At 38.9% G+C, this 22500-nt stretch overlaps 3 protein-coding genes across 5 annotated transcripts in view; all 3 read right to left on the bottom strand.

Annotated features, from left to right (window-relative positions):
• Window positions 1–1869, bottom strand: part of pou4f1 (POU class 4 homeobox 1) — a 2044-nt gene extending 175 nt beyond the window's left edge. The window contains exons 1-2 of the mRNA XM_083527247.1: window positions 1489–1869; window positions 1–1163 (exon numbers count right to left, since the gene is read on the bottom strand). The exon at window positions 1–1163 is cut by the window's left edge and continues 175 nt beyond it. Of these exons, the coding sequence (XP_083383373.1) occupies window positions 87–1163; window positions 1489–1611 (1200 nt within the window). The 5' untranslated portion in view covers window positions 1612–1869 and the 3' untranslated portion in view covers window positions 1–86. The remainder of the gene's footprint in view (window positions 1164–1488) is intronic.
• Window positions 1–22500, bottom strand: part of nbeal1 (neurobeachin-like 1) — a 306006-nt gene that overhangs the window by 97659 nt on the left and 185847 nt on the right. The window lies entirely within an intron of this gene.
• obi1 (ORC ubiquitin ligase 1) lies at window positions 8839–15026 on the bottom strand. 3 transcript variants are annotated; one of them, XM_083521821.1, is made up of 8 exons: window positions 14862–15020; window positions 13469–13514; window positions 13255–13369; window positions 13023–13158; window positions 12105–12196; window positions 11683–11901; window positions 10892–10980; window positions 8839–10638 (listed from the first exon to the last, which is right to left on the bottom strand). In XM_083521821.1, the coding sequence occupies exons 3-8, from the start codon at window positions 13333–13335 to the stop codon at window positions 9726–9728; spliced, it is 1530 nt and encodes a 509-aa protein (XP_083377947.1). In that variant the 5' UTR covers window positions 13336–13369; window positions 13469–13514; window positions 14862–15020; the 3' UTR covers window positions 8839–9725. The 3 variants fall into 3 exon arrangements, with proteins under 3 accessions (XP_083377947.1, XP_083377948.1, XP_083377946.1); XM_083521822.1 differs by lacking the exons at window positions 13255–13369; window positions 13469–13514 and having other exon boundaries at window positions 14862–15026; XM_083521820.1 differs by lacking the exons at window positions 13469–13514; window positions 14862–15020 and having other exon boundaries at window positions 13255–13395.

Raw genomic sequence — 22500 nt, 5'->3', positions numbered from 1 at the left:
TCCCTTGGTCCAAAAAAACAATGTCCTCCTCCTCGTCCTCTTTATGATCATCATCATCACCATCACCGAGATCATCATCATCATCATCAGTGCGCCGCAGAAAATTTCAGCCGTTTCTGTTTTTGTCTCTGGTTACAGAACCAGACGCGCACCACGTTCTTTTTGAGGTCCAATTTTTCGGCGATGGCCGCGATTTTTTCGCTGGAGGGTCGCGGCTGCACGGCGAAGTACGCCTCGAGAGAGCGCTTCTCAGGCGCGGCGATGGAGGTGCGCTTGCGCTTCTTCTCGGCGCCGTTGAACAGCTCGGGTTTGTTCGTTTTCTCGCGCTGTGCGCCCTCGGCCTCCTCCAGCCAGGCCTGGAGAATGGGCTTGAGCGCGATCATGTTGTTGTGCGACAGTGTCAGGGACTCGAACCTACATATGGTGCTCTGACTCAGAGAGCCCACGCCGGGGATTTTCAGATTGGCGAGGGCGCCACCCACGTCCGCCTGGGTAACCCCGAGTTTGATGCGTCGCTGCTTGAAGCGCTCGGCGAACGCCTCGAGCTCCCGCGGGTCTGTATCCGAGTCGGGCAGAGACGAGAGTCCGTTGGGAACCAAACCCGAGGCGCCCTGAGCGCTGCCTGGGTGGCTGGGTAACAGCCCTGGGTGAGGGTGGTGCGGGTGGTGGTGATGGTGGTGGTGATGTCCGAGAGGAGAGCTGATGTTCATAGCGGCCTGGTGCGAAAGGTGGCTCAGGCCGTGCATGTGTGAGTGCGGATGCGCTGCGGTGGAGATCAATCCTGCTCCACCACCTCCACCTCCACCACCACCACCACCACCTCCACCACCTCCTCCTCCACCACCTCCTCCAGCTCCCCCACCTGCCTCGTGCGCGCTGCTCATCAGGGACAGTGAAGGCGAGCTGATGTGCTCCATCAGGTCTGGTGGCTCCAGGTTCTGGTGGTGGTGGTGATGGTGGTGGTGCGGATGGTGCGGGAGGTGCGGCGGCGCGATGGGCACTGTGGACGTGGACGAGCAGGGCACGCTGTTCATCGTGTGGTACGTGGCGTCGGGTTTGAACGGGTGCGCTTTTCCCTGCGACACCGCCATGTCCACCGCCGCCAGGGCCTCCGCGCGCGCCAGCAGGGTCTCGTCCAGGCTCGCGAAGATGTTGCTCTGGAGCTGTGAGGAGGAAGAAAACAGGGGGTTTTTGTTTTAACATTTTTTACACACATTATTATCAATTAAAGAGTTAAAAAAGGGTTTTAGGTTTTTATTTGCAAAATCCAACAAACGCAACAATTATTGTATTAAAACAATTAATATTTTTGCAAGGAGAAATAAATGTGAAATATGCAAAACAGAAAAACGACATGATGCATCCAGATGCATGCAAAACAACACACGTTCCAGCAATACAAAGTGTGCAATACAATATTACTTTTATATGCATGAATACAATTTTTAATTAAAATAAAAAATTAGACAAAACTTGTGTGTTTTTTACCTGTGGAGTTTGCAGGCACGCTCTCCGGATCGCTTCCGAGCTCGAGTGTAAAGTGGTGTATTTGTGCTCGGGTAAACTCGGGTGCATGGCGAAATGAGGCTGTTTGCTGTTCATGGACATCATGATGATTTTTTAGTTTGTCCGCAAAAGCGTCCTGCTTCCTCCAGGAAAAAAGTGCACAGTAAATAAATAAAAGAAAAGAAATAAAAGAAGAAACAAAAAAGGAAAGAAAACCAAAGCAGGCTAAGAGAACATTAATAAATAAAGATGCAAATAAAGTGGACGATGCTGCTCCAGGTCCAGGGTTGCGCTGTGCGTGTGTGTGTGCGCGCGTGCGTGTATGTATGTGCGTGTGTGTACATGCGTGTGTGTGTGTATGTGTGTGTGCGCGCGCGCGCGCGCGTGTGTGTGTGTGTGTGTGTGTGTGTGTGTGTTTTGCAGTCTCAGGTCGCGTTAGTGTGAAGTTTAGGAGATCTGAGAGCCTGGTGCAGAGAGGAAATGCCTTGCAGTGTCTCGGTGGCGCTTATCTGTCTCCCTGCACGCGCTGCGCTGCGCTCTTACACCTGAGTCCCCCTCTCAGAATCTCGTCCAGTAGCAGCTCGCGCTCTCTCCCTCTCTTTCCCTCTCCCTCGCCCTCTCTCTCTCTCGCGAGACTTCAAGCGGCCACGAGCGCCTCGGGCTACGACTATAGGACCAAAAAAGCCCGAGCGCGCGCCGCCGAGCGAAATCTCACCGCTGTCGGAATTACCGTAAATACGAGTTACGAGCGCGACGAAGTCGTAAAATACCAGCGGAGGGGGAGGGGGGGGGGGGGACCTAAGGTAATTTACAGTACAGACACACGTGTTAAATATTACTGACGTGTTAAGCATAATGGAGGACATGGGAAAAAGCGTGAAAATGAATATTATATATATATATATATATATATATATATATATATATATATATATATATATATATATATATATATATATATATATATATGTGTGTATATATATATATATATATATATATATATATATATATATATATATATATATATATATATATATATATATATATATATATATATATAAATATAACATTCATATTAATTTTTTTATTATATATTTACATTTATATAAGATACATAATCAAATTATTCCACCTTTTCCTTTATGTTCATAACTCAGTAACATTTAATACAATTATTTGTATACAATTACAGTTTATGTTTATATACATATTTATTTATTTATTATATGATATTTCATTTTTATGTTTTACAATTTTCAAATTATCTATATTACTATAATTCGTGTTAAGCATAGTGAAGGACATGGAGGGAGAATAAACAAATAAATACTATATATATATATATATATATATATATATATATATATATATATATATATATATATATATATATATATATAAAATTGCATTTTATATTTATATACTTATGTACTTAGTAAAAAAGTCCCAGTACTTTGTACCTATGTGTACATTATTCTTCTTCTCTTGTATATTATAATTAAAAATAGGAACTTGAGTATGAGCATCAAAGTCATTTCTGAAATCAGGAAAGTTCTAATCTAATCAACTTAAAGTTGATTAAAAAATACATGTAATATATTAACCATAAAAAAATGGAGATTTGAGTGCAAACAGTTTATAGCCATTGCAAACCTAAAGGTGCTCAAGGAAGATCCGCTTTCTTTATGGTTCTCATGTGGTATCATCCATCTTATTGTGAGCTTCAGGCAGTCCATGTGGAGATATCCTCAGCAACAGCAAGTGATTTTTATACATAGACCAAATTTTTTTTCTTTATTATTTATTCAAACTCAGATAACTGTTAAGTTGAAAATAAAGGCAAACGTGTGGCATGTGATGGTGAAGTTTTGGTAAAATCCAGTGTTTTGTCATTATTATATATCATGTAAAATGTTGCCTGCTATGTTTATTATAATATAAATATCTTTATAAAATTATGATGGATTTTTTTTTCCTAGACCATACTGGTTATAAGATAAAAGAAACTCCAGTCCTGGAGTAAAATTCACACAAATAAGAATTATTAATGGTTTATGCCAATTAAGGTACAAAAATAAAAGATAAAAAAGTAAATATTTTAAATATCATTTAAATAAGTACTATAAAATGTAAAATATCAACGAGAATACACTTCAAATATATTTTACTTATATGAATTATTAGGGGTGCCAATAATTATGGCACACATATTTTAACAATTAATTAAAAAAAAAAAACCAACAAAAACAAATCAGAATTAGAAACCTTTATTGATCCCCTGGAGAAATTGTTGGCTTGCAGTTGTTCACAGTTAAATTAAAATCAAGATTTTGGTCAAATAAAAAAATAATTTAAATGTAAATAAATATACATATTATCATTTTTGTCATGTGACTCTTTGCTTAATCAACTCAGTTAATGTGAAAAGACTCGAATGTGACTCTCAGCACACTGATCTATTAATAGAATCATATTAATGACTCAAACACTGATTGATATCTAATAAAATTCCGAAACCTTTTTAACTACTTAAAAAATGCACAAATGAGGTCACATGTGTTGTGTTGAGTTCGAGTCTGGAGTTTCTTCATCAATGATTCCTCTGTAAATGTTCTGTTAAACTGAAGCTGAACTGTATGTTGGTGATCAGTAAATACACCAAGCGCCAATCAAAACGAGTTTAAAACGGCGCGAGCGCTCGATCCTGATTGGTGACTCGCTGCGTGTTTCACCAGTTACGTTTTTATCCTCATAAATAAAAATGGACGACTGATTACACAAAATTGAGTCAAATAGTTGACTTTGAAATGGAGTGAAGTTACAGTCAAAATCTCCCCAAATGGAAACACTTCAGTAAAATACAGATACGTGAAAAAGCTACTTAAATGCAGTAACAAATTACATTTACTTAGTTACTGTCCAACACCGTTTCCAGACATATCAGACTTTTTACTAACAGGCTTGTGAACAAATCCCAAAGGTTATCTGTACATCAAAGTCTAAGTTTGGAAAAACAAAAATTTAGGTGATGTCACACAAAACATTACTCACCATATTAGAGAAATGTTTTACAGGAATCTAAACGGTCCCAAACCACATGCATTAAAGTGTCCAGGCCTTTTTTTTTTTTGTAATTACTGAAATAAATAAGAAGCACATTTTCAAATGATGAATTACTTTGTGTAACAAATTGACATCAATTGTGATAATAAAGTCATTATTAATTATAATTAGTCAAAAATTTACCTCAGAACTGGACTTTCTTTGACGCTTACGCACACAAATTGTTTCAGATTCTCTGAATCTTTGGATGATATTCTGCACTGTAGATGATGAGAACTTCAAACTCTTTGCAGTTTTTCTCTGAGAAACTCCTTTCTGATTTTGCTCCACTATTTTTCACTGCAGCATTGAGGGAATTGGTGATCCTCTGCCCATCTTGACTTCTAAGAGACACTGCCACTCTGAGAGGCTCTTTTATACGCAATCATGTTGCCAATTGACCAAATAAGTTGCAAATTGGTCCTCCAGCTGTTCCTTATATGTACATTTAACTTTTCCGGCCTCTTATTGCTACCTGTCCCAACTTTTTGGAATCATGAAATCCAAAATGAGCCAATATTTGGCATGACATTTCAAAATGTCTCACTTTCAACAATCGATATTTTATCTATATTATATTGTGAATAAAATATAGGTTTGTAAGATTTATAAATTATTGCATTCCTTTTTTTTATTCACAATTTGTACAGTGTCCCAACTTTTTTCGAATAATATATAACTATAATATAAGTATAATTATATATAACTTAATACACAGAAAAATCAAGGTAAAGGAATGAAGCTAAAAAAGTACTAATGCTTTGTTATTGTATGTCGCCTCTGAACATTGGTACATTTTTGTACCTTCTTGTTTGTATCTCTATAAGAACATTTATGCAGCCATAGTGATTTACATTTGTGTCCTGGTACGGTTTAAAATGACATCCTGATATTTTCAATATGGAAAAATGCACACAGGACTTTAGTGAAATGCTATGAAATAATATCATGATGTCATTTTAAAGGGTACCGCTGGAGCGACAAAACATTCGTACTCTTTTAGGTACGTTCCTGTACCTTGATTTTGCTGTGTGAACTTCTTCCTGAAACACTTGAACTAGCAAGTTTTTCCGTTGTATTTAATTTTTTTTGTCTTTATGTAAAAAAAAGGTGTGCTAAAATTCCTTTCAACAGAGTTTCATCCTGGTGGTACCCCAAGGCCATGTCCACACTTATACAGATATTTCATTCTTTTCCGCACTGAGACGGCGTTTGATAAGGAAAATTTAGTTTGTTGAAAATTTTTAGTCATGTGACGCAGGTCGAAGCGTCTTATGTTTTGTTGATGTGCAGGACAAGAGACAGAAATGTTTTCAGTGTGGATGAGCAACTTTTGGGAAACAATTGTAAACGAAAGTGTGGATATGGAGCGTTTATAAACGGCTTTATATTTATTATCTGGATTAGTGTAAACGTAGCCTAAGTTCGCAACCTAGTAAACCAGTATGGATTTATCTATTGATAAAAACTTCAAAGTACTTTTGCTTTTACTCCTCATTGCATCTGAACTATTTTTTATCTATATGTATCTTTATATATATATATATATATATATATATATATATATATACACACACACACACGCACACATTATATACACATATACATAAATGTGTACTGTATATATATATATATATATATATATATATATATATATATATATATATATATATATATATATATATATATATATATATATAATATAAAATGTTGGGCATTAAATATTATATATATTTATCTGTACTTCTTAATGATGTCCACACATCCATCTATCTATCTATCTATCTATCTATCTATCTATCTATCTATCTATCTATCTATCTATCTATCTATCTATCTATCTATCTATCGTAAATGTAACAATACCTGAATTGCATCTGTCCGAGTTTTTATCATATGTCATTAGCAAACTAGTTAATGATTTATGGCTTGATTTTTTTTTTAAATGATAGTCAGTAGACTATCGGCGTAATTGTCAAAAAAAAATCCAAAACTCTACCCAAATCTCCAAATCCTGATTCTTGCTTTTTGCCAAATCGTAATGTTTGCTTTAACATGAAAAACTACCCTAAATTCCCAAACTGACAGGTTCATTATGATAAGTGTTTATTCCAGCGTCGCAGTTCCAGGAGGTCAGTAGTAATGGCTACTAAAATGAAGAAGGTAGACATTATTGGTCATGGTACACTAGTTCAGCTGCTTTTAAAAGCTCCTGCCACAAGCCTACTTGCTCGCTGTCATTTCCCAGCTTGATTTATCATGCAAATGTATCCATATCATGTATATTTCACCAACCTTTCAATCACGGTATGAAATTTTAATAGGCGTTTTTGTGAAATGAAGCAGCAATTAAATCGAATCTGTTTGCTTAAGAGCAGTGATTTTTCACCTCATAACTCGTATTTTCTATCTCTGGGTCCTGTGTACATGTTTTTACTATACAGATGTTTGTGGACACCTGATCATTAGAATCGTATGTGCTTCTTGAACATCCTATTCCACATTTACAATTATAATAACCTCCACTCTTCTGGGAAGATGTTCCACTAGATAATGGAGTGTGCTTGTGGACATTCATTTAGCCACAAGGCTTTAAAGTCAGGTACTGATGGAGGTGAGGAGGCCTGGGGTGCAGTCAAATTCATCCCAAAAGTGTTCAATAGGGTTGAGGTCAGAGCTCTATAGCAGGAGATCTTCCTCTCCAACACATGCTAAGCAGATCTAAACGGAGCCGACTTTGGCGCCGAGACATCGTCATGCTGGAGCAGGTTTGGGTCTCCCAGATCGACGGAGTTGAAAATTTCACGCTACTGCATCCAAAGGCATCTGTTAGAATTGTGTTCCTCTAAACCTTGTGGTAACAGTTTGCTGAGGGACCGCATATCAGATTACTTCGTTTAGCTGACGTCTGATGCAGAGCGTTCTCGGATAGCAGTGCTCAGACAATAACTTCTCATTTATAACAGACTTTAAGCCAAAAAAGATGTTGTAAATGTAAACTAAATGTAGCTCCAGATGTAGCCAAGATTCTCTAAGCCAGTGGTCCCCAAGCCACAGGTCCCCCTTGGGTCAGTTGGTATCGGGCCACACAGAAAGAATACATAACTTACTTTATTTCCGTTTTATTTATTATCTGATTCTGAAAGATTTTTTATTTTGTTTTATTTTGGAAAATGACCGCATTCTCTCCGCCACATCTGTCTATGACTCACTATTGATGCAGGTCATGATGCCTCGGTCACATGTCTTACCTCCATCCGCTACTTTCTTAAAGGTGCTGCTCCGGCCGCTAACACATAATACATTACTGCTAAATTCAAACTCCCAAGCGAGCAAAATGAACAAAAAACAACACACTGGATTTACGTTTATTATTATATTTAGAAAATATCAGTTTTTATGGTCGTATCATTTTATTTTGTCGTATCTATCCGCCACACTTTAAAGGCCGGTCCCTGAAAATATTGTCCGACATTAAACCAGTCCGGGGCACAAAAAAGGTTGGGGACCGCTGCTCTGAGCAACTCAAGATTGTTGGTTTAAATCCCAATGAAAACCATCGCCTACAGCCAAGGACGTCTCTTTCACCATACCGAATCCCTCACACTCCCAAACAAACGAAACTCATCCGTGAGCATCTAAATGCCTCTTATTATGAGTTATTCCCTCCTGTTTTTAGCTTTGACTATTTCATACGATGGTATAAAGGCACTTTTTACTTGTTTATTGTCATCTTATGATAAATCGCTTGTTGTAAGAAGCGTACACGAATTTTCTGTAAAGCTGCTTTTCTGTAAAGCTGCTTTGAGACAATGTCTGTTGTGAAAAGCGCTATACAAATAAACTTGACTTGACTTGACTTGACGAATGGGACTCGCATTTCCTGGCTGTTGATTTTGAAAAGCACGAAGTGATCCTTATGAAGTTCTCGGAGTGAAGCCGGAATATCAGCTGAAGCCACTGATGGTTTTTGTGCTTCGTTGTTCAAATATTTGACATCCTGGTTGCTCAGAAGTCACAAAATAAGATGGTGGGAAACTATGAATGAAGTGGATTGTTCTAGATTTGGGATTCTTTTTTTTTTTATTCAGTTATTTCATTATTTGTTTCCCATCGATAAACACACCATACACTGGCCTTGCTGATTTGTCGAAATCTGGACATCTGTAACATTAAGTCTGGCTTTAATGATGATTTGAATAAATCTGTGAAATTAGATACACAAAATAATTTATCAAACATTTTATTTAATATAAAAGACAAAGTGGATCACAATCTCGAGGGGTAGAAACAGAAGACAGCCACAGATACAATAGAAAAATAATTTACAATATGAAGACATGAACTGAGATTTTAAATGAAATGAGGGGTGAATAAAAAATAGCAAAAATAGCAAATCATTTCAACAAATAAAAAAAAAATAAATAGATAAAAAAAAAAAAAAAAGGTTTGAGGCAGTCCCTGGCACTTAAAGTAACTTTAAACTCGATTAAATTGTTTCAAAATAGAAGCAATTGAATTTAAATAACCGTCAATGTCTATTGGCTAAAGTCCACCTCTGAGGCTCCGCCCACTGGGTAAGTTTTTTTTTGTACCCTTTTCTGGCCAAAAATCTGATTGGCTCGCTGGTCTTCGCAACATGTGTGTGGTGTGTGTGGTGTGTGTGTGTGTGTGTGTGTGTGTGTGTGTGTGTGAGTGTGAGAAGACACTGAGCAATGAGCATTTCAAAGTGAGCAGAAAAAAGCTCCAACTTTAAAAGTTTTTTTTTCTTTCAGACGATTAGATGATTTCACGTTTGACGTAACACTGAATTGAAGCAACGTCACATGACTGACCGATCCCAGATCTCGTGTACGCAGGCTAAGTAACTCCTCTTAGGAATCCTGGCAGGTTAGCAATAGTGAGGATTAGCGATATTTCTAATAATTTGTGTCGAATCCCTTAATTTTTCCAGTCAGTAAAGTGTTAAGATGACGATCCTGACAGAAATCCTGTCATGATCGTGTATCAGAGCGAGCTGGCTAAGAAAACTCGTTGAACTGCGTGAGTGAGAATAAGTCCTGTTTTCCAAAAAAAAAAAAAAAAAAAAAAAAAAAAAAAAAAAAAAAAAAGGAAAACTATTGGATCCTGGACATTTTGTTCGGACTGGACGTTGCTAAACTAATGGGACATTTCCGCTTCACAGATTCCCCAAACGTCTCTGGAACATCTGCAGCTGTTCCGTGCTGCTGTTCGCCACCTGATTCGGGATCGACAAGATCTGATAAGGATGTGGCATTGAAGTCGGGCGGGACCCGAGGCGTGCGCGAGCGAGAACTTTCCCCTTCGGCCATCATGGAGTCGAGCTCTGAGACGATGCTGAGGAACGCGGCATCCATACGAGCTTCGTCTGCTACTGAACCGTTCCTGATATTCTGCTCGTTTTCCTGGCAGCTGTACAAAGTACTAGAGCATGGCTCCTCCCACCCGCTCCACAGACTCTGATTGGCTAAATTTAATGAGCTTTTCAGCCCAAACAGATTGCTGCTGACTTCGGGAGAAGGAGATTCTACTGAGGAAAAGGTTGTGAAGCTGCTCGAGCTGGCGCAGTCATCGAAGCTGAGCCTCCTGAGAAACGGGAGACGGTTACAGCTGGGCTTTTTCTCGCTCTGCACCATGGGGCTTTTCAGACTCAACCTGCTGAGAGTTGAGGAGGGAGTCGGTGGTGTGGAGGGCACGGCGAACCTGACCATCCTGTCCTTCTGAGAACCTGGAGCTTCATCAGGGGCAGGAACATGCAGGGAGCCATGACTGTCTGAAGGATCAACAGAAGTACTGTCCAGGTTCGAGCTCGAACAGTCTCCAGCATCGTCCTGCCACTGTTCAGAGGAAGAGATCTGTAACTGAGGCTCGCTCTGGAGTTTCGGAGCTCGGGATTCGAGTTCCTCAATATAAGAGTCGCTTCTCTCCAAAGCCTTCTTCAGCTGGGCCATCTCTCGCTCGTTCTGTGAGATCTTCGCCTCCAACGCTGCTACGGTGAACCTGCCGAACCTGAGTCGGAAAATGAAAATGAAAAAAAATCATGGGAATGTGAAAGTAAGAAAAAAAAATAAAATAGTGAGCGAGTGAGTTTGAGAAAGAGAGAGTATGAATGTGTGTGAGAAAGTAAGAGTAGAAGAGAGTGTGTAGTGTAAGTTTGTGTGAATGTGTGTTTGAGAGAGAGAGAGAGAGAGATAGAGAAAGATAGAGAGAGATAGAGAGAGTTGGCCACTGAGTGGGTTAGCGGTAGCGACCTAGCGCTTACTTCTGAGGAGATCTGCTCTCCAACTCGGCTCTGAGACGCAGGTTTTCTTGGACGAGGTCGACGTTCTGGGAGCGCAGTGTCTTGTTCGCCTGAGGGAGAATAAACATGAGAGTTTGCCTTCAGACCGGCAGCCTTTTGATTAAGCAGCTCAGGCCTCAGAGACTCGGCTAAGAGCAGCCATTTTCCACTGAGACGGGGTCAGGACCCGTTCACACACCGCAAACACACACCACTAACTGGTGCGCTTCCTGAAGGCAATGCTGCTGCACTCACACACTGCTGACTGCCAACGAGGAGAACAGAGCCACGGATAAAGCAAGCAAGAAGGGGGGAAAAACTGTGGAACAAATAAAAAAGAAACAACAATACTAGAAATAAAAACATGAATAGGAAAAAAACTATTTCTAAAAACTACAAAGAAAAAAAAGGAACATAAAAAAAGAGAAGGGTAAAAAAAAAATTTTAAAAATGGAAACAAAAGAAAGAAAGCAGAAACTAGAGAAAAAAGAAAAAAAAAAAAAAAAGACAGGGCAAGAAAGAAATGGAGAGAAGGAGGTATGGATGGAGGGAAGGAAATAGGGGAGGTGAAAAAGAATTTACGGTGTACATTTTCAGACAAAAAACGAGCAGGAAAATACATAAATACATAAACAATTAAATAAAAGAAAGAAAGAAAGAAAGAAAGAAAGAAAGAAAGAAAGAAAGAAAGAAAGAAAGAAAGAAAGAAAGAAAGAAAAGAAGAAAGAAGACAGAAGACACATAAACGGAGGGATGAGGGAGGAAAATCTTACATCTTTCAGCTTGTCCATGTCCTGTTGCACATTCTGGTGGAGCTCATTGACAGCTTGCAGCTTATTAGCCGTTTCCTCCAGTAGGGCGGCGCCATGCGCGGCGTCGCTGGGAGAAGTGGGAGGGGCAGCGGGCTTCAGTGAGGCCTTCAGCTGTGACTCCAGGGTCCTGTTTCTGCTCTTCAGCTCCTCGTTCTCCTTCAGCAGGGTCTCCAGCTCGTCCTGTCATAGACACGACATCGAAGTGTAGTCATATAAGCCAAAAGTATTTGGACACCAGACTACAATTGTATAGGAGGTTTTTGGATTCGGTAGCGTGGAATTTTTTCCATTTCATTCCTTACACACACACACACACACACACACACACACACACACACACACACACACACACACACACACACACACACACACACAGATCTGACCTCGTATTCACGCAGCAGCAATTCCCCTCGTGTCTTCCTCAGATGCTTCCTCACCGAATGGCTTTCTGTGGACCCGCTTTCATTTGTAGCTCCTGTGATCACCAAGAGCGCAAATTGGAGCGTTAAAACTGATGAAAGAAAATGGAGGGTGGACAATGTCCGGGACTTTCCATAGGAACTTCTGGGGAATTTTGGAAATATTCCAAGTTGGAAACTTACTAGTAATTTATGGGAATGTATGTGAATTCATCAGAAATTTGTGAAAACTTCTATAAACTATCATTTCTGTATCGTTTTGTTTGGTCCTGACATGCATGCAAACTAATACAGATTTTTTTATTAAATGACAATTGTAAAAAAAATTTTTTATATGCTTGACAGCTTACACATGGCACAAGAACGTTCGCAGCGTAAATTGCGTAATTTACCTTCTTTTTTTTTTGACAACAAATGATGTGTGTTGTGGTATGAAGGAAAGAGCAGTGCATGTAAGGGGGCGTGGCCTCAGTGGCTCCACAGCTTCCTGCAATTTTTGTAAACGAATAGTTTATTCTGAATCACTTCACTTTAATTCTCAGTGAAAGTCTACAAAAAATTCCTGGAATTTTGCAACCCTTGTCCATACAGTGTTTATTAGTTAGATGTGATTAGTGTAGATGTTTCGATATGACTATAAATGATGATTTTACACGGCTCACTTTGTGACACAATGTCAAAATACATTTCATACGCAAGCTGGTTTTCTATATACATGAATTATTTATCTGCAGTTTAATATAAAACCAGGAGGATATTCTGAATAAACCCTCAAGTGCATCCAAGTTCTAATTGTTCTCACACATAAATATAGTCTACAAACAGTATTTGCCAGAATCAAATGTTCGTTCTCTAAACTAGAGACGAGGACACTCCTCTCACCGATGATTTCTCGGCACGGGTTCTCAGGTGTGATGGGAACTCTGCAGGTCGGACACTGACTGCACTTCTGAAGCCAAAGCTCGATGCAGGCTGCGCAGAACACGTGGTGGTTACAGCAGATCGTCGGCTTGCGAACCTGCATGCGTGGGACAAGAAAAAAAAGGGTCAGGAAGAATTGGGAGGGACATTGGACTTGTAATCGGAAGGTCGTGAGTTCAAATGGCAATATCACCAAACTGCAGTGCTGGGGCATTGAGCAAGGCCCATAACCCTCGCCTGGTGGTCGATGGAGATGTGTTTCCAATGAACCCATTGTAATTTGAAAATATCGCGAACCGACACACGGCCTAGCCCACCCAGGAATCATAACATTCATCATTTAACAAATTACAGTACAGAATTTAGAATACAGAGTAATTTACAGTATTGTAAGGAATAGAATTTACGGTATATATGTACGTGGTCGGAGTCGGACGCGCTCTGTCTCAGTGTCTGGCGACAGCGATAAAAAGGAGAGAGAAAAAAGTAAAAGTGGGCTTTAAATCAGACCACAAAACACAGAGAGAAATGCGGAAAAAAAGTATAAATAGTTCTCTGTAATTGTAACTCGTTCTGGATAAGGACGTCTGCCAAATGCTGCCAAATGAGAATGAGGGCTTTGATATTTATATCTAAGATGGTATCATTTCACACACGAGAAGCAGAAAGCCAGTCATGTAGGCCCTTTGCTTATATAGAGAAAAACTGTAACTGTGTAACAGTAAATCTAATAACGTGTGTGAAGTGCACTTGCTGGCAAAATACTTGTCAATTATTTTGACCCTAAAGACACTACTTTTCACTTTCTCTTTAACATTTCAGTGGTTTTTTTTTAGTAACATTTATTATTTACACGATCAGGTCTCTAGGTTGGATATTTGAATGACTGTGAAATCCCATGTTCATGATACTCTACATGGATGGTCTAAGATGGCTAGTTTAATGTGTAAATAATGAGTTCCCACCTCAAAGCAGCATTCCAGACAAGTTTCCAAACATGGTTTCTTTTTGAGATTTTTTCTAAAGAAAAAACTTGTATTTTCATGTTCAACACACATGTTATTTACAGTCATTTATATGATTAAAACCTATTATGCATTCATAATATACAACATTGGTGAACCAGACCTAATACATTTGTACAGCATGACATTTTGACAATTATCTCTTCTTTTTTTCTCCCATTAAACCCTTTTACTGCTTTATAAACCTTTTGTTTTGTCGTCTAACAATATCTATTACAGTGGAGCTTTGTGTATTTTTTTTTTTTTATATATTTATACTGTCATAACCAATAGGTTAATATTTTCCTACATAAGCATGTCTAAATCGGTATTTTGTAAAATTTGATCCAATATATGACAGTGATCTGACACTCTCTTGGAATATATGAAAAAGCATGTTTGTGAAGTGCGCATGCGCACGAAGCACTTAGTCGTTATCCATATTAAATGTTTATCATTATATATGGAAATAGACTTCAATGTAAAAAAAAAAAAACTAAACTATAAAAAGCGGTCTAATTAAACAGTAAAAATGGTAAAAACAAGCAACTTAATCAAAACCGTTTACTAATATTAACTAATGTAAATTGCTTTGGCATGAAAAAAAATCAGAAATAGTTTTAATTTAATTTCAATTCATACAGTAAAATATATAAATACAGAAAGAGCGAATATTTAAAATAAAGGGTATTATTATTATTATTTTTAAATAAACCCAACCGGAAGTAAACACACCGCCTTGTTGAATAACGTGTTTTGAATCATAATTAATAAGATCTGATTTAATACTTATTACCTTTCCGAGACAAATCTGACAGGATATGGGCAATGTCAGAGAAAGAGTTACGCTCTGGACGTTTTGAGCCATTTTCTGTGTGTAAAATAAAGCATTAAAATGACACAAAAACAAAACAAAACAAAACTCCCTCCTCTGTAGTGCAGCGGTTACAACTACGGCGAGTCGGAGGGACCAAACAACGCCGAAACAGATTGGGAGTAAAAAAAAAATGAGCGCTTCATGCGCATGCGCAATGAAGGGAAATTGAGTCGCCATGATTTCTACGTAGATATTGTGATTAATGGCATTTCTTGGTTTAGTGTTTGGCAAATAAATAATACATAACGTGTTACTGTCTTCTACGCAAGTCCTAAGAGGCCGTGCATAATAATTTTTTTTTCTTCCTTGTTTTCTTAAGTTTTCTTAATATTTTTAGTGTATTTGCCATAAGATCATGTTCTAGAGAAATTTAGCACTGATCATGTTCTAAATAACAATGTTATTGAGATGACAAGAAAATTATGTCGTGACAATGACAAAACGACTTTTAAAATGTTGAGATCACCAGAAAACAGGAAAGAAAAACAAATGTTATAATGCATGGGCTTATAGGACTTTCGTTGTCTCCTAACATGTAGGACAAATGTATGTAGAAGCGCAACACTCAGAGAAATCTGCCTGATCAAACATGGCAATCCATACAAACCTGCACTCTTACTGCTTTTATTTTCCCTAATTTTAGATATTGCATCTCAGGAACAGGCCATGGATGGATCACCAGTCCATTGCAGTCGTATTTTCACACCCTCGTTTACACCAAGGGTAAATTTTACACTTGCTCCCTCGCCTTTCTTTAAGTGCTTTCCTTATCAGGGTCACAGAGCCGTTTCGGTACAGGAACACTGAGCGAGGATTCAGGAACGCAAAGTACGAGACTTATACAGCCTCTGGATGGATCACCAGTCCATCGCAGTCGTTCATTCACACCATCATTTTTTACCAATTTCACACTCACTCCTCATTTTACTTTCTTGATCAGGATTGTTTCAGCTGCAATACACCCTGGATGAGATGAGAGTACATAACAGGACACAATATGCACACACATGATGGAAAAGGAACTGGAGAAGATGGAGGTGGGAAATTACAAGTTGCAGTTTAGCCTTGAATACAGTATTAGGCCCATAAACCAAAGAAGAAAACAACAACAATAATAAAGACATCATCATCAACAACAACAACAACAATAGCATTCGCTAATCTACATACTGTCTTGTTTTTCAGAAATGGAAGGAAACCAGAGAACACTGAAGAAACCTACATGGACACAATAAAACATGGAATTCATTGGAATTCACAAAATCAACCACTACATGATTAGTGTAACAGCTGCCTTTTCAACGATGGTAAGCAAGTGCGTGCACAAATGTATATTTATTACATATACCTTTTTCGATTCATAATAGACTCAAAAATTATAAAAGAAGGAAAACGTAGTTAAGAAAATTTGCTTGGAAGTTGATGCTGTGCTTCTGTACCATCCAATTAAACCGAAACTTGGCATTGGATTTGGATTTATCTGTTAAAAACTGCACACAATTTTCTGGCATTTCCAAATAGCTAACTTTACAGCTTGCTGCATAGTCAAGTCAAGTCAAGTCAAGTCAAGTCAAGTCAAGAGGCTTTTATTGTCATTTCTACTATACACAGTGGTACACAGTACACAGTAAAAACGAGACAACGTTTCTCCAGAACCCTGGTGCTACACTAAACAACAACAAACAAAACAATTGAGCTACAACACAAGTTACATAAAGTGCATCGAGTGCAACCTAGTGCAAACAGTGCAGACAGACAGTGCAGACAGACGACACAAGACAAGACACAAAACCCTATATAGCGCCGACCAGTAAACCTACTGTATACTTTGATTATACAGTACTGTACAAGAAGACTGTAAAAACTATACAACTGTCTAGCTAACACAATCATAGGCTTGGTTATTTAAGCTAATGTTAACTCTTAAGTTTGGTTTTCCCCAAACATCCCCCTCAAGAAAGTTGCAATAATTAGTCAAGTCAAGTGGCTTTTATTGTCATTTCTACTATACACAGTGGTACACAGTAAAAACGAGACACCGTTCCTCCAGAACCCTGGTGCTACACTAAACAACAACATAGAGCTACAACACAACACAAAGCTACATAAAGTGCATCGAGTGCAACCGAGTGCAAACAGTGCAAACGAAAAACAGTGCAGACAGACAACACAAGACAAGACACAAAACCCAATATAGCGCCGATCAGTAAACCTACTGTATAATTTGATTATACAGTACTGTGTGAAGAGAACTGTAAAAACTATAATTGGGGGTAAATATAAACAGACACAATGCAGTGCAAAAAAAACAGCTGTAGCAGCAGTCAAGAGGTCCAAAAACCAGCAGGTAAACAGTATAATACTGTCAAAAGGTGCAAGAAACAGCAGGTAAACAGTATAATACTGTCAAGAGGTGCAAAAAAAAAAAACAGCAGGTAAACAGTATAATGCGGTCAAGTATAAATAATAATAAATAAATGATGGTGGAATGGATTAAGATGAGTAATGAGTGTGTGTTAAGTTCAGGGTGTACAGTTCGGTAACACAGATTTGTGTGTGTGTGTGTGTGTGTGTGTGTGTGTGTGTGTGTGTGTGGTGTGTGTGTGTGTGTGTGTGTGTGTGTGTGTGTGTGTGTGTGTGTGTGTGTGTGTGAGTCCCATTTCAATTCTGTGTATTGAGGAGCTTGATGGCTTTGTAAAAAAAAAAGCAGTCTGAATGTGGCGGCCCGAATGCTTCGGAACCTCTTTCCTGATGGCAGGAGTGTGAAGAATGTGTGTGACGGGTGTGTGTGCATTGTTAAGTTAAAGTTTGAATAGTGAATGTAGCTAATGCTAATATTTGAACTAGACTGATAGATAAACAGTCTTCTGTAGGCTTCTTTGTTTTCAGTACGTTATTAATTCTGTAAGTGAAGGACAGGGAACGTTTTTGACAGGATGATTTTGGACGTCCTCGTTTGGCGATGCCTCATAACTCATTGTCAAATATCGGGGCAGAATATGCCTGTTGCTTTATTGTCTTATGGTTTAATGGCAGACCGTCTCAGAGGCCTGGTGAGCTAACAGGATTAGCATTGAACTGCTGGGAAAACAGTGTTGTACATTGATTGCACCGATGCTGGAACTACATTAGTGTCATTTAATGCAAGTGTTTCATTTCAACACACCATCCATCGCTGACTCTCTATTAAAATGTTGTGTGTAGATTATGCATTATGGAGAGACAAAGCTGTAGGACGTTGCCGTCTTAAAACTCTGACCTTCGACCTTCTTTTTATATTTACATTTACGGACGCTCTTATCCAAAGTGACTTATAATTATCTTATTTATACAACTGAGCAGATGAGGGATAAGGGCCTTACTCAGGGGCCCAGCAGTAGCAGGCTTGGTGTTTTCTGGGATTTAAACTCACAACCTTCTGATTGAACTTCTCAACATCTTAACCACTTAGCGTAGTTTCATTTACAGAGCGACATACAGTCATTTTTTTTTTTTTATCTCATTCATACAACTTAGCAGCTATGGGGTTAAGGGCCTTGCTTAAGGAGCCTGGAGGGACAATATTGTGTGGCTGGGATTTTAACTCACAACCTATGGATCCAAAGTCCAATGCCAACCATGAAGCTACCACCTTTATATAGTTTAGTATGCAATTCAGTTCAAATTCAATTCATTTTGTATTGCGCTTTTAACAATGGACATTGTCTCAAAGCAGCTTTACACAGATAATGTGCTGATAAAGAATGATGTTCTTTATAAGTGTAAGTTTGTCCCTGATGAGTGAGCCGATGGCGACTGTTGTGAAGGAAACAAAAGGGCATAAGGAAGAAACATGAGAGAACCAGACTCCTGAGGGAACCCATCCTCATCTGGGTGGCACCGAATGTCCATTTATTACTGATGTTGAGGTGCAGTGATGGTGATCAGATGCAAACTGTAGTCATGAGTCAGTGTAGCAGACTGTTGACATTAACTACAGTCCAAATCCTCAAAGCTCCTTTATTAGGCCTGTTTGTATTTATAGATTTGTCTATGCCTTGTATGCTGTGATTTTATTCAAGGAAATTTGATTGATTGTATGTTTTCTTAAAATCACAAAATAAATGTGTGAAAGCCTTGAAAAGGAATCTGTCTTTCATCTGATCTGAGGGAGTTGTGATCTCCTAATCATTTAAAATTAAAAAATCTGGGAAAAACAGCTTTATTAGCAACCACCCTCTGTTTTACACCAGATGGTTATTCGCTTCCGATTCATGCATTAACATTGTCTCAAAGACCAAACTGTGGATTTTGCTTTGCATAACCAATCAGATGTAATGCATCACCAGTGTAAGGCACAGATCACTTCATTTGGTCTTTAACCAGCCCAACTGTTATTGCTCCAGTTGTACAGGTGACGCCTGAGGCCGCTGTGCAGCGAAGGGACCTCTGGAGTTTATCTTTATTGCTAATCTCACCACATAGCTCAGAGGTGCGAATCGGAAACTGTTCAGAGTGTCATGTGCGTTCCAATATCAGTGACCCCTCAACATCTCAACTACATTTGGAAAGAAGAGCTAATGTGGTCAACTTGGTCAACCCTAAACATTATGACTGAGCTCTAGAAATATGCAGATTTAAAACACAACAATGGCAATCAAAATCTGTTTATCACTGTAAGGTGCATTTTCAAGACCATCAGGAAGAAAATAGAAAGTGATTGCTGAGGGAACAACTGTTTATCGCTGCTACACGAAGAAGAACTGCCATGTTCTGATTTTCTTGCATGTTCCTCCCATTGCGTATAACTTCAAATCAATCGTAAAATAAATAAATAATGGTAAACATAAACATAATTGGAATATTTATCTGCTGATTTTGTCTTTAAAAGCTATGAATTCAGACTGATGAGCGAAAAAAAACTCCACTCTTTTGGGAAGATGTTCCACTAGTTTTTATGGAGATTTAAGAAGATTCAGCCACAAGGGTGTTTGGAAAGTCAGGAAATGATGTAGGTGAGGTGACACGGCCTGGGGTTCAGTCAGCATCGAGATCAGAGATTTATAGAAGGAGATCTTTCACTCTAACCCATGTAAAGCATTTCTTCATGGAGCTGGCTTTTGTTCTCATGCTGGAACAGGTTTGGATCTCTGGGGTTTGTTGTGTGCCTCTAGCTTTGTGGTAATAGTCTGGAAGGACCTGGGAAAGTCAGGTGTCTCCAAAATCCTTTGTGTATATAGTATATGAGTGTTTGTTGTATATAGAGATGACATAATAACATGCTTTTTTTTCAAATATTACAGTAAATGTTATTACACTGTAACGCAGGATTTTACATGAAACATATCTAATTTTTGGTGGGGGGTTTTGTATAAGTAGTTTTGTTAGGAGTTATTTAAATTATTTTTGCGGTAAAATAAGCATTTTGTAGCCTAAAAATTAATCTGTGATGCTTTTCTTGGGTACGCGGTACATTCATTTCATCAGCAGCACCTTCATTATCATTAGTACTGAACAATTCATCATCATCTTCATCATTTAAGTTGTATCTTCACCGGTGTGTACCCATAAAGAATTTTTTATGTAAAATTTTATGCAAAAATTGCGTAGGTTTAAGAATATTGAAAGTGTGTAAGAGCAGAGGAAAGGTTTATAAGAGTGTACAGTATACAGGTATTCTGTACATATTGGGTTGCCACTTGGCAGATTTTCACCTATCGCAGGGGGGGTTCTGGAACGTTACCCTGTGATAGGCGAGGGATTACTGTATAATATTATAATAAAATATAAACAATGTATAATATAAAGTCAATCGAGTAACACAAGAAAAAAGGAAACAGTCAGGTCAGATTTATATGAACATTTTAACAAAAGTTTTCATTTAGTTGAGAAACTAATTTTATTTGTTACAGGATCTGATATCCAGTATGTTTTCTCCGATATCTGATCTACTATACGATCCATGATATTGATACTTTGTGCCATGTTTAATTGTAAACCGAATAAGAACTTTACATAGACAGAGGTATTGAGACTCCTGACTTCTCCAGCCATATGTGGATCTTCTTGCAAGCACACAATTGTACAGGACGTCTTTAAAAGAAACGTTTTCAAACCTGTACACAAAAACAGCTCCACGAAGATATGGGTTGAAGTGGAAGATCTCCTGCTATGTAGCTCCAACCCTATTGGAATGAATGTGAAAGAGACCCCAAGCCTCCTCACCTCATCTACATTAGTACCTGACTTTACTAACACCCTTAAAAATCAGCACAAATCTCCACAAGCACACTCCAAAATCTAGTGGAACATCATCCCAGAAGAATGGAGGATATTCTAACAGAGAATGGGGACTACATGTGGAATGGGATGTTAAAAAAGCACATACGCATCTAATCGCATCAGGTTTCAACAAACTTTTGTGCATATTGTTTAAATTTACCAAATAAAGCAAATCGTACAGCTGTAGGTGTTGCCACGTAGGTTTGTGATTGGGTAGATAGATTTTACTTAAGCTCCGCCCTCATTGATCTAAAAGCTGTGTGAGGTTTTTTTCAGAAGACTTACAGCATTATGGGTAATCTCTGGCTGGTACCTCATTCACTTTGATGCAAAAGTTTAACATCATTTACCAAGTGTACATTTTTTGCATTTTGCCTTAGTGTTTTTTTTGAAGAAACAAGGCGCAGTGGTGAAATATTCAGTATTCTTTTCATATATCGCATTTTACCCGACCCCCATTATACGAGCCTCACACACTGCTTTGTAATCGTTCACTCATTAATTGGTGACAGTCAATTAATCACCGGTGTCTGGACACTGTTGCCTATCGATCTCGCCCGCCGCTCTTATTTTTCATCCCTTAAATGACACGGATCGGCGGAGCCATCTCGGCCGCATAATGGAGGGCGGTGGGGCGCGTGACCCGCCTGCCGGAATGGCGTCTTTACCATTTAGGCTGGAAAGGTTTAGACTGCCTTAGAGCAGGGGATTGGGACGGAGCCGAGCTCTGCTGCTCGCATGACCTTTTCGGCTTGGAGCTTAATCACTGACAAATGCTTACATTAATTAGCCGAGCCCCCTTCCTTCCCTCCCATCGTCCTCCACACACACACACACACAAGTGTGTTTTCGCTGAGCCTAAGCATGCCTAAGCTGAACTCTCAGGGCGATTGAGACATTTCACTCCACTTCCTGCAGGTGGGAGATATTGATTAGGGAGGCACCCCGACAGGGCTCGCCATGGAGACAGGACCTCAGGATGCTCACCTTAGACCTCTGTTCAATTTATCTTAAAGTGTGCACTAAACCTATGCACTTGACTGTATTAGGCCTAAATGCTTGGAGCACATGTGCTAAGGTTCCCTAGTTTAGCAAATTCCAAGTGTTTACTTTGGATTACTTGTGGGTTCTAGTGTCTAAAGATTATTGTTTTACCTCCTGATTTCCTCATTCCCTATTTTCTGGGCTTCTCGTTTTCCAGTTTTGAGGTTTCGCAAGTTTCCAGTGTGAGTACATGTAAAGCATTTGATACTGTCATTGGACAGTAACGAAGTAAATGTAATTTCTGTGTTTCTGT

The sequence above is a fragment of the Silurus aristotelis genome, assembly GCF_946808225.1.
Source record: "Silurus aristotelis genome assembly, chromosome: 2".
Classification (NCBI taxonomy): domain Eukaryota; kingdom Metazoa; phylum Chordata; class Actinopteri; order Siluriformes; family Siluridae; genus Silurus; species Silurus aristotelis.
This window is presented reverse-complemented; position numbering and strand designations above follow the sequence as displayed.

Excerpts from the sequence above, each read along its gene's own strand:
- obi1 (XM_083521820.1), bottom strand. The coding sequence starts at position 13,389 with ATGATTCCTGGGTGGGCTAGGCCGTGTGTCGGTTCGCGATATTTTCAA. Across the intron at positions 13,159-13,254 it reads TGCCCCAGCACTGCAGTTTG|GTTCGCAAGCCGACGATCTG; the intron begins GTGATATTGCCA and ends CCACGCATGCAG. Across the intron at positions 10,981-11,682 it reads ACATGGACAAGCTGAAAGAT|GCGAACAAGACACTGCGCTC; the intron begins GTAAGATTTTCC and ends ATTCTCCCTCAG.